A 12100-nucleotide genomic window follows, 5' to 3' on the forward strand; every position below is an offset into this window, starting at 1 on the left:
TGTTGAATTTGACTAATTTGTTACATAAAATAATTATCAAATTTCAAACTTAAAACCTGGACTCTGCACATGCGAAAAATTCTATTTATGAATTACTAGCTTTAATTATACTAGCTTTTTTTGAATTCTAGAATTAGTTTAGAAAAGAAAAGTTATAGTTTTATCTGAATATGAAAAAACACCATTATTTTCCAAGTTACCCAAATTTATTCTCAGTAAGGATTTAAGTTGGTACAAAACACATTATTCAATTGAAAATGAAATTTGCATTAAATTCCATAATCTGCAAAATGATTTTATAAGCGTATGTATTTTACAACTTAAATAGCCCAAAACCTTTATAACGGGAAAAAACTTACCAATTCACATGTTTCTTTATTGAAAATATCAGACGATAATGATCAGATAAACTTTTCAGTATATAAGATGTAGTACATGTAGAAAATGTCTATAAGCAAACGAAACTTTTTATTTTTTATGAAAAGTCCAAAATTTTCGGATTTGTTAATTGTTTACCTAGATATTAACAATTGTTACAAAGATGAATTTGATACATGTCCTGAAACGCAGTTTGATTTTTCAAAACAGAAGGAAAATCGCACTCAAAGAATACTGAAATGCCGGTAACATTATTTTTAATTTCTTTCTCAAATGTTGTTTCAAAAATTAGTTTATCTAAATTTAAAAGGAAAATTTTTTTATCGCGCTGACGTTCAGTCTTCATTTAATTTATAATTTAATTATTAGTCATGATGTCATTTAATTATTTATTTGCTATTGTGTGTGTTATTGAATTTAATAATATTTAAAGCTTAGAATTTTCATAAAAGCTATAAAATGCCACAACGTAAACAATTTAGTTAACAGTTTGTAAATATCATAAGCGAAGAACTTACCTGAAAACATTCTGTTTAATTAGGTATTTAATAAATTAACATACAAATAATTCAATTTTTGAAATTTGAATTTCTTTTTTTCTTCTTCTTTTTTCTTTTTTTTTTTTTAGCCAACTAATTTTTAGTGAGGAAAATATTATTGCTTCACCTGATTACGATAGGCTACAGAAAATTGTGGCTGTAATACCAGTAAGTAACATAAATCTAGTGAAAATAGTGATTTTACTATGTATATATTTTTATTCAGATTTAACTGAAGGTATATTTTTATGCATTTAGTGTTACTGGCTTCGAGTTTTAGATGTGTTTCAGTGATTGAATATGTCAGAATGCTTGTGCATTACTTATTTAATATTTACATATAAATTTCGCTTACCAATTTGTCTCATGTATCATAAGCCCACAGCACGTTTGTAAGAGGCTTTAAAATATTGTTAAAGTATCAGAATGTTTCCTGTTTTATGTAAAGTAATAAAAAATACTTTATGTAATGTAATAAAAATGAAATAAATGGTATTCATATTCACGCATAATGCATAAGAAGAAAATCCTGAGAAAATTTATTTATGAATTACTGAAATTTCTAATAGGCTACTATTTTCAATGTTTCTTATAAAGGCGATTTTTCTTAATTATTTGTCTTAACGTTTAAGATGTTTACAGTCAATTATGTTAAATAACAGAGCTTTGTTATTAAAGTTAATTTTATATGCAGTATTTCAAGAGTAACTGAAATAATATTTTTCAATGAATTGCATAAAATTACGAAAACTGTTTTTTGGCAAAGGTAAGCTAAAAAGATTTCTAGAAACTTGTCTTTCAAGGGGAAAGACAAAATAAATTTTTGTTCGGACACGATAATACTCTAAAATACAGGCCTACAGAGAAAATGTTACTACAAATTCAGTTTGAATTGGTATCAGCATACTGCGATAGTATAGATATCATTGGTTTTGAAATTAGACGATAAACATTTCTGAATATAGGATATTAGCATATTTTTCAGAACATTATAGATAAATAATGTATAAAGGAAGGTCCTGGAAAGAATACATATACGTGAAATTAATGTATGAAGTACAACACCTTAAAATAGAAAAGACCTGTCTTTTGAATGAATAAAAACAGAATTCGTTTAAATAAAGAAAATTAAATCTTAATTTTATATTGCATATTTGCACAAGTGTATGCAATATCATAACTATATGCATATATTCGTTCTGTTATGTATAACTATGAACTAGGAGTTCGTGGTTATATCTTCAATAATTATGTCCAAGGAGCAAAAAGAAATGGACATTTGCTGAAACAAATAACAGTTCACGGCTATGTAAACAGCTATAAATAGCTCAAGGAAGACAATAAAGATAAGGCAAATTCTCCTTTATAAACAAGAAATGTCTCAGATCTCCGATATCACTCATATACTCTAAAGCAGTAATCACTCAACAAAAGCTCAATGTAACTGCATAACTCCGAGCTGACTCTATAACTTGAACTGGCTCACAAAGCTAAAACACAACCGTTTGCATAAGAATCCCAGTCTTTCGAAAGCTTAGCGAAAACTTGTCAAAGGGCTTCGAATGCTTTCCTAAAACTGCCACAAAATATCGCAACCTCGGTGACAAATGTCACCAAGGCTTGTCCAGGAGAGTTTTTACTTATATCTCGACTTCTAATGGAGTTATTTTCACGGTTTAGACGTTGATCAGTTTAGAGTTACAAGGTCTACAACACTTTACACGAAATAAACCCTTATAAAACGTGGCTATGTATTCAGTTAAATATGTTCTTTAAAAGTATGACATAAAATCACAAGATTAAGATACAATCTGATTAATAGAAAGTATTTACGGCATCTATAAAAATGGAACAGCAGTAGAACGAAAAAAACCAGTGAGGAAAACCTGTCATACCTAATAAACTCTCTAAAAACGTATAGGATTGGATTATTTAATTATGGCAAAGCACACGACGGCTATCTGCCTAAAGGGAGGGATGCCTTCGTGGAGGACTTTCTAAGGGAAACTGGCTCGTATACACGTTACACATGGGGAAAACCACGAAAACGCCCACGTAGCCAGCCCGTTCGCGTTAAAAACGTATATATCAAGACATATGGTAATTTATAAGCCTTCATTTAATAAGAGAGCTTCTCAGTAACCTTAATATGTATAGAAATGTAAAGATTTTCAGTTGAGTTAAATTTATAGGAAATTCTAATCACACAGGAAAAGCATAGCTGCTCGTTTTTCTAGAATCACTTTCTATGCAAATATTACAAAACATATAGAAAGCGAGATTTTTATAACTGCTGTCGCTATCTGCAAGTTACCTTCAATATAGGCGCGCTAAAATTTATCTGGAACTACACTAGTGTGAAAAACTGAAATTTTTTTTATTTTGGCCGTAATTCAGCAAAAAATCAGTTCAGTCATAAAATTCATACTACATGGGTATAACTTAAAGGATAAAGGAAGTGTAGCAGCAAAACCGTCAGTAGGATGCATACAGTACAGAACGAATAGAAAAAGTGTTTATTGACAGAATGGCGTTTGTATAAAAAGCTGTAGACCGAAAGGAAGAACAACAAACCAAACAGCTTTAGGAAAGGCTGTGACTTTCCCTAGCTGCAGTCGTTACATTGCAACGTCTATCGATACTCAACATTAGATTATCCAACAGTTCTTAGGTAAGAGTTCCTAATCTTCAAGGAGCATATATTTCAGCCGTTTGGCCTTCTCCGGAGGGCATGATCGTGCTGCCAGGCATCTCCTTAAAGTATCCCAAATATGTTCAATTGTATTTAAATCATGGGAGCATGTTGGCCGATCCATTTTGTAGATATCTTCACTTTACAGGATCTTCTCAACAGCATGAGTCCATTGATGTGGTTGCACATTGTCATCCATAAAAACAAAATCGGGATCAATGTCACTCCAAAAAGGAGGCTCGTGGGGGGAGGATAACTTCGTTACAGTAACGATAATAAGCAAACCTCTGTCGAAAATGTAGAGCTCCTCATAATACCTCCCAGACAAGTATGCCAGGGCCACCTGAATAATCCCTCTCCCTGATGTTAAGGGGATGGATTCGTGTCCTTACCTCTCTCCATATCATGTGGCACCGAGGATAGTTTGTCACACTGAAACGATGCTCATCGGTAAAGAGGATGGGTCTCCATTGATGAGGTTTCCAGTCTCTGTGTTCTCCACACTATTGTAAACGGTGCCGTCGATGGGCTGCGGTCAGTGGTATGCAATGTTCAGGACAGCGGGCGAAGAGGCTACTTCTATGAAGTTGTCTGGCCGCAGTAAACCAGGACACCTGTTGTCCTTTTGCCGTGCGCAACTGATGAGCAATATTGTCCGCTGTTTGGTTTCAATCCCTTTTTCCCTATATTAAGTCCTATGTATCAGTCGCCGTTGGTTTCCTTTGCCGACCACTACCAACGTTTTTTACAGATGTACTTGTCGGTTGGAAGACTATCCAAGCTCGTGAAACAACGAGTGTATCAATCTTTTATCAATTCCAGACTCTTTGAGGACACTACGTCCGCAAGCTTGCCAATCATTCTACAATCATTCTATGACGTATAAAGGAGTCCTGATGTTTTCTTGCAGCCATACTGAAAGTACAATATTACCTTCGCATCCAGAAGAACGTCTGGAAATGCGCCTTTCTTTCTTCTTTTTGCGTTGCCTTGCACTGCGCACGCTGACTCCTCGAGTTTTGCGTGACGTACCCTCTGATGTCACGGTGCTGATATTTGCATATGTATCACCTTTCTCTTCAGTTGGCTTTTCATTGTACTGATCACAAAATGCCCTTTTCAACAATTTCATTGTTGTATGTTGAAAAATGAAATTGTTGTTGAAGTTTTGCACGCTAGTGTTGTACGATTTTCCTTATTTTGCATAACAAATTTATTCTAAGTTTGATACCTATTCTAGACTTCTCAACTTCCCCTCACATTCTCTCGCCAGGATGTAAATTTAAAGTTAAGTGAAGTGCTTATTTAAACATGTGAATATCTCAGTTTAGTCAGAGCGTGTTTCGCTAGCCAAGCGCACGTTGCGTTGTTCTTTCGAGGTCACGCTTCTAAACCTCTTGGCCTTATCAGATTAGTATCACGCCGTTTGGATTCCTATGAGTCTACCTCTTAGGCGTAAGTTAAGTGCGATCTTGCACTATTTGTTTCAGGTTTGACTTATATTATATTCTACGTTTTAGTTTCCACCGCAAGTTGACGGTGTCTTTGTAACGCACGAAAACTAGTTGTCCGTGCCTTTCTGTTAACTAGTTAATAAAGGGTTACTTTTACCCATCGCCTGAGTCAGTAGTTTTATTCACGCCTATGCGAGAATTCGCCAGGTCATTATAGGGTCTATTCTAGTTTATGTGGATTAAGAGAGACAGACTCTATAGTGTATTATACACTAGAATGCAAAACTTCAACAACACGCTGGATTTTAATATGTCTAGTCACATTATAAGCCTAATTTATGTTTAAATTATAACACATGAATTCGATTTTAAATGAATGGACTTATTCTACAATTTTATCTCTGTTATTCAGAGCTAAATTTTAAAAATACGTTAATAAACTATGAAAGTATATGAAGAAATAAATGAGCCTAAATAGATTGTAATATCAATGAACATTTTTAATGACAGAGATTAACTTAAACATAGTTGTGTACAGCAGAGAAAAAAAAAAGGCGAAGAAGTAAGAATGGTATACGTAATAAACAGTTACGTCATCATTCACCGCGCGGATAAACGCGAACGGCGCATGCGTCAGGAGAAGCTCTCTTAAGCTAAACGTCGTATTATAATTTATGATACAACAGTATATCTTATGAAATCCCCCTTTCGACGTTTGGCGGCTTAAAAAAAAAAAAAAAAAAAAAAAAAAAAAAAAAAAAAAAAAACAATCATTATTTACAGTTATTCCAATTAATTTACAGCACTTAGAATGTTTCGAAGCAGTCAATGTTTTTGTCAGTACATCAGCAGGCATTTTCACTGTTGGCACATATTTAACGTCTATTTCATTTCTTTCATAAATTTCACGAATGAAATGATGTCTAATATCTATGTGTTTAGTGCGTGAGTGATAAACAGTTTCATAAGCTTCTGTGCACCTTGATTATCACAATATATAATGGTTGGATAATCAGCAGTAAAATTTAATTCTTTAAGAAAACGACGTAAATAAACTGCTTCTTTGGCACTTTCTGAAAGACTGATGTACTCTGCTTCAGTACTTGATAATGCAACAGTTTGTTGCTTTCGTGATTCCCATGTTATTGCATTTTTAGCAAACTTGATTAGGTAACATGTATACGATTTTCTAGTATTAACATCAGACGCCCAGTCGGCATTGGTATATCCAATAAGTGCTTTTCCAGTCTTTCGAAATTTTAAACAATAATTTGTAGTTCCTTTTAAGTATCGAAGAATGCGCTTTGCAGCCAACCAGTGTAATTTTCCAGGATTGTTATTAAATTGGCTCAGGTGATTGACGGCATATGTAATATCCGGCCTAGTAAACACAGAAAGATACATAAGCGAACCAATTAGACGGCGATAAGGTACATTGTTCATTTCTTCCTTTTCAGTTTCAGAAGGACACATTTCTTTACTTAATTTTACACTAGGATCTAAAGGAGTTGCTACTGGTTTTGCATCTTGCATATTAAACCTTCGTAGAATATTATCAACATATTTCTGATGAGATAAACTAATAGAATTATTATTTACATCTTGATTAAATTCTATTCCAAGACAATAATGAAGGTTGCCTAAATCTTTAACATGAAATTCTTTAGAAAGATAACCTTTAAGTTCAGCATATAAATCACAGCTATTTGTTGCTATTATTAAGTCATCAACATATAAAATTAGAATTAACTCACCTTGAGATTTTTTCATCCTGTATACACACTTATCTGATTGTAATGGTTGTAATCCAAAGTTTTTGAGTTTTTTTGTCTAATTTTTCATACCACTGTCGTCCACTTTGTTTCAAACCATAAAGAGACTTTTGCAAAGCATAAACATAATCAGGATTATTTTGGTCTTCAAAACCTTTAGTTTGTTCCATGAAAATTTCTTCTTTTAAATCTCCGTTAACATAAGCCATAACAAAATCTAGTTGATATAACATAAGGTCTTGTTCAGCACTGTATGCAATCACAGTTCTCATACAACTTGCTCTGGCTACTGGAGCAAAGGTTTCATTAAAATCAATTCCAGGTTCCTGTGCAAATCCTCTAGCAACCAATCGAGCTTTTCTCTTTTGAACTGTTCCATCTGCATTATATTTCGTTCTAAGAACCCAGTGACATCCTATTACCTTTTTGTTGTGTGGTCGCTTTACTAATTTCCATGCACCATTTTTAACAAGTGCTTCATACTCACTTTGCATAGCCTTATGCCATTCTTCAGCATAACTTCCATTTAATGCTTCTTCTAATGTCGAATTTGTGTCTTCTTCAGCAATTTGTGCTTTCTCCTTTTCTATGTTTATATTGTGGTATTCCTTTTTTGGTCTTCCTGGCTTCCCAGTCTTGACTTTCTTTGGACGACCTGCCCCCCCTTTTAATCTGCATTTCAGGTAGTGCTTCGGAATCAGAATCTTCATTATCAGGTGATTCAGCAGATGCTTCTGCCATATTTGAGGGGTCTTCTGTTATTTCATCAGCCGATATTTGCTTTACATTCAGAGGTTCTTCCTTCTTTTTATCAGGAATATTTTCGAGAAATAAAACTTCTAAATCTTTATTATAATTAGTACAGTTTTCAAATTCATCAATGAATCTAACATCTCGGCTTATAACGATTTTTCTGGAATTTTTATTCCACAGCCTGTATGCTTTCGATTCATTTGAGTATCCTACAAATATATGTTCTTCTGATCGAGGATCGAATTTCCCTTTAGACCTTTTATTAAGTACAAAACATTTCTGTCCGAATACTTTGAAGTGAGATACAGTTGGATTGATGCCAAAAAATAACTCATGAGGTGTTTTGTTTACTCCCAGGCTTCGATTCGGGCAACGATTCAAGGCTTCAGCCCAAAAGGATTGGGGAAGATTACTTTGTAGTAACAAACATCTGGCCATTTCAGTTAAAGTGCGGTTCATGCGTTCAGCTCTCGAATTCTGTTGAGGAGTCATTGGTGCAAAGAAGTCTCGTTTAATCCCGCATTCTTGAATATATTTATTAAATTCTTCTCCGCGATATTCGAGACCGTTATCAGTCCGAAGGATGTTTATTTTCTTTCCTAGACGATTTTCGACCGCAGCTTTGTATTTAATGAATGCATTTTTCACTTCATCTTTAGTTTTAAGAAAACTGACTTCGACATAACGCGATTTGTCGTCTATGAAAGTAACAAAATAAAGCGAACCAGCATGGGATGGGACTCTCATAGGTCCACACAAATCTGAGTGAATCAAGTTCAGTAATTCATCACTTTGAAATTTTGATTCTTTTTGAAAAGGTTGCACAGTTTGTTTACCTCGGATACAGACTTTGCAGTCTTTTAGAGATTCAGTGTTATTAAAATTTAAATTTATAACCATGTTATCAGACTTAAGTCTTTTCAAATCAAACTCATTTAAATGACCTAATTTAAGATGCCACTTTACAAATTCACTTACCTGTGCTATTGCAGCTGTTTCAGTGCTCGGATGTATATAATAAAGATCACCATTACGAATAGCCTGCACTAGTATAGATCCATTTGGTTCTATTATTCTAGCATGTCGTTCTGTAAAAGTCACTGAACGATTATTTGCAGTAGCTTTAGATGTTGACAGCAAATTACATTTTAATTCCGGAATACATAACACATTTTTGAGCGTAAGTTTAATTGTCTTATTTCCGTTAGGTACTGTTATAAGGACAGTTCCAATTCCTGTAATTTTTGCTGTTTTGTCAACTGCTAACTTTATGGTTGAATTCGTTCGAGGGTGAAATTCTGAAAATAACCTTCTGTCATTGCACATGTGAGATGTACAGCCACTATCTAAGCACCATGAGGAGGTCTTCTGATAAGCATTGTTTACAGCTAAACTAATCTGCTCTTCATAATTAGAAGCCATCATAGAACCTTGATTTCCCTTATTTGATTGCGCATATTTTCTATCAGCTATTTTCTTTCTGCATTCAGATGCCTTGTGCCCAATTTTCGAACAGTAATTACATTTCAAGTTTCGAAAATTTCTTTCAGCTGGAAAATTTTTGCTTGAATTTACCTTCCATTTTTCATTTTTCTTCTGTTCTTGATTTCGTCTTTTATAATCAGTATAGTATGCATTCTGTGAATCTTGAGACGTTTTCCCTTTTCTTGGTTCCCATTCTTCTAACATTTTGATTTTCAAAGATTCGGGACTAGGTAACTGATCTCTTGATTCGATGGCGCATCTAAAATTTTCAAAATTTTCTGGAATACTATAGAGCAGAAGAATCGATAATAAATCATTAGCTATGTCAATTTCCATTTGTTTAAGCTTATCAACTAGTTCGAAGAAATTATTCAAATGTTCAGACATCGTTTCGCTTTCCACCATTTTTCTAAATAAAAGCTGTTTTAATAATGTAACCTTCTTCGCAGGTCCTTTTGATTCATATACGGCTTTGAGTTTATTCCACACAGCATTCGATGTCACACAATGCTTTATATGACACAGTTTACTAGGATTAATAGCAAGAATTATATCTGCACGAGCTTTTTGATCAGCTTGGAGCCATTTCTTTTCGTCCTCGGTTCCTTCAGCAGGTTTTAGCGCTTTATCGGTTACATAATCCCAATGGTCGTTTTTAATCAATACTGCTTCTATTTGTAATTTCCAACTGTCAAAATTATCTTTTCCGAGCTTTTCTATAGTAGTCAAATGCGACATAATGTAATACAGTCTCTCACAGCAGGCTTAACTGAACGCTGATCAGTTCTTACCGTTGATTAGACGTAACAGTTCTTGCACTGAATTAGGCTTAAGAGTTCAATGCTCGAAAACTTCAAAATGTTCGTTTTAAAATAGGTATTTTGCTAATTAAGCACAGTTGAAACGCTCCTGGGCCCATAACCATTGAAGAAATAAATGAGCCTAAATAGATTGTAATATCAATGAACATTTTTAATGACAGAGATTAACTTAAACATAGTTGCGTACAGCAGAGAAAAAAAAAGGCGAAGAAGTAAGAATGGTATACGTAATAAACAGTTACGTCATCATTCACCGCGCGGATAAACGCGAACGGCGCATGCGTCAGGAGAAGCTCTCTTAAGCTAAATGTCGTATTATAATTTATGATACAACAGTATATCTTATGAAATGGGAGGAATTATTGTAAATAACTCTGATCAACTAATTTGTAAAAGTGTTTTCAAATTTTAAATTCGAAATTTTGTCAGATCTGCCTTTAGCGATACGCCTTTTCACAATCATTAAAAAAATTATTGATTGTTCAATCATTCATTCTATTTTTGTTCTCCTAAAAATCGACCAAAAATATTGGTTGATTTTAAGGATTGATTGCTACGTTGTCAAGAAGTTAAACTTCAGAGTGAGAAAATTTTTAACTTTTTTTATATTTCCTTTCCAGGATTTTTTTATCAATTTAGAGGATATTATCATTCAGCGGCTCACTTCTCAAAAATAAAATTTGTTTTAGATTTTTCCTTGTCTTTTATTGAACACAGACTTAATTTTGTCAAATAAAAGATAACTTGAAGTATAAGTTCATTAAAAGAGATGACCATCAAAGAAAGTAAATAATTCTATGTGATTACAAAATGTATTTAATTTTGATTAAATTTCATGTAAGTGCCCTAAAACAAGAAAAAGATATATATATTATACTAGTAGTTCGTAATTAAATGATTCTTTGACAAAGATTCGAGTTTTATAAATTACGAATTTTATATGTATGTAAATAGTTTTACTGAATTTGTGGTATCTTTTATATAATGTAACATAAAAAGTCTGAAGTGATGAAGTTCTACTGGAAAAATATGATTACAGAGGGGCAAATATGTTTAATATTGAGGTAAATGGTTTAGTCGTTAATTGGCCAGATACTGCGAAGTTGGTGAGGATTTTGGCGACTTCTGGCAATTATATTGTAATTTAACAACTGCAGTCGATCCATATATGTAAATGTAACCGTATCCGGCCGTTATATGTAACTTTTATCGCCTTCCAATAATATCGAGAAATGGAAGCTACTAGAGCTTTCTCGGCCAGGGAAAAGCTATATAAACCCAGAGAGATCATCAGTGCTCAATTCTTTAATTCAGCGTTGAGTTCGAAGTATTCAGAGATATCCGTGAGACCTTCGCCTTTTAGATGCGCTTTGCACTACAATACCTATAACGTTCTTAGTAGTTTAAAATGTACCAATTGTACTTTGTGACACTGAGAAGAGCTGTGCGAGTATTTTTGTGAAGAATTCCAGAACTGTAAAGTGTTTCTTTTGGTAAAATAAATTTTATCCAGTTGTTATCGGTTATGAGTGACTCAATCCGTTACGAACCCGTAAGCAAACAATAATATATTTGGTTTTAAAGTTTTAACAATTGCTAATTTTGTTTCTATAATATTGATCTTATTATTTATGGTAAATTACTAATCTGTTTTTCCAATTTCGCACTATTATTGTATTTATAAGAGCTTCAGATAAGTTTTAAAGTAAAAAATAGTACATAAGCATCCTTACTTTTATGTTTTTTTTTGGGGGGGGGTAAATATATCAGTAGTTTTATATTTTATAAAAGTTATTTTATAATAAGCTATATAAGTTATTTTATATTGCATGCCATATTTACTAATATCTACAATTTTTATACATCAGATGTTTAATGGTTTTTTATATGATAACTAACGAGAAAAATATTTCTTTTGCTAGAAAATTAGATATAACATGCCAGAATTTAAAGAACGTATACAGAAGATGAATTTGTTTATCCTCTCCTGTCGTGAAGTTGATACTTCTGTTTTAGAGGCATGCATTCAGTATACAGCGATGGCAAAAATGGCTCCATCTTGGAATGTAGTAAATAACCTTTTAGTTCAAGGTGAAAATTAAATTTGACTTTCAGTTAAATCATAAGACTTCTAAAATTTTAAAACAATTTTGATAAAGTAATTTTTATTATGGATTTTATACTACGAAGTTAGAAACTGAATCTA

The 12100-nt window shown here is 33.1% G+C and overlaps 1 protein-coding gene across 1 annotated transcript in view; it reads left to right on the top strand.

The window, feature by feature from the left end:
• Positions 1-432: 432 nt before the first annotated feature.
• The window catches only part of LOC118193489 (uncharacterized), a 52825-nt gene continuing 41157 nt past the window's right edge, over positions 433-12100 (top strand). Inside the window, exons 1-3 of the mRNA XM_085810762.1 lie at positions 433-623; positions 1007-1085; positions 11817-11985. Coding sequence (XP_085666888.1) covers positions 445-623; positions 1007-1085; positions 11817-11985 — 427 coding nt within the window. The 5' untranslated portion in view covers positions 433-444. The remainder of the gene's footprint in view (positions 624-1006; positions 1086-11816; positions 11986-12100) is intronic.

Source organism: Stegodyphus dumicola, chromosome 1 (assembly GCF_044657685.1).
Source record: "Stegodyphus dumicola isolate Sdum_Otavi_A_Nest chromosome 1, ASM4465768v1".
Taxonomy (NCBI): domain Eukaryota; kingdom Metazoa; phylum Arthropoda; class Arachnida; order Araneae; family Eresidae; genus Stegodyphus; species Stegodyphus dumicola.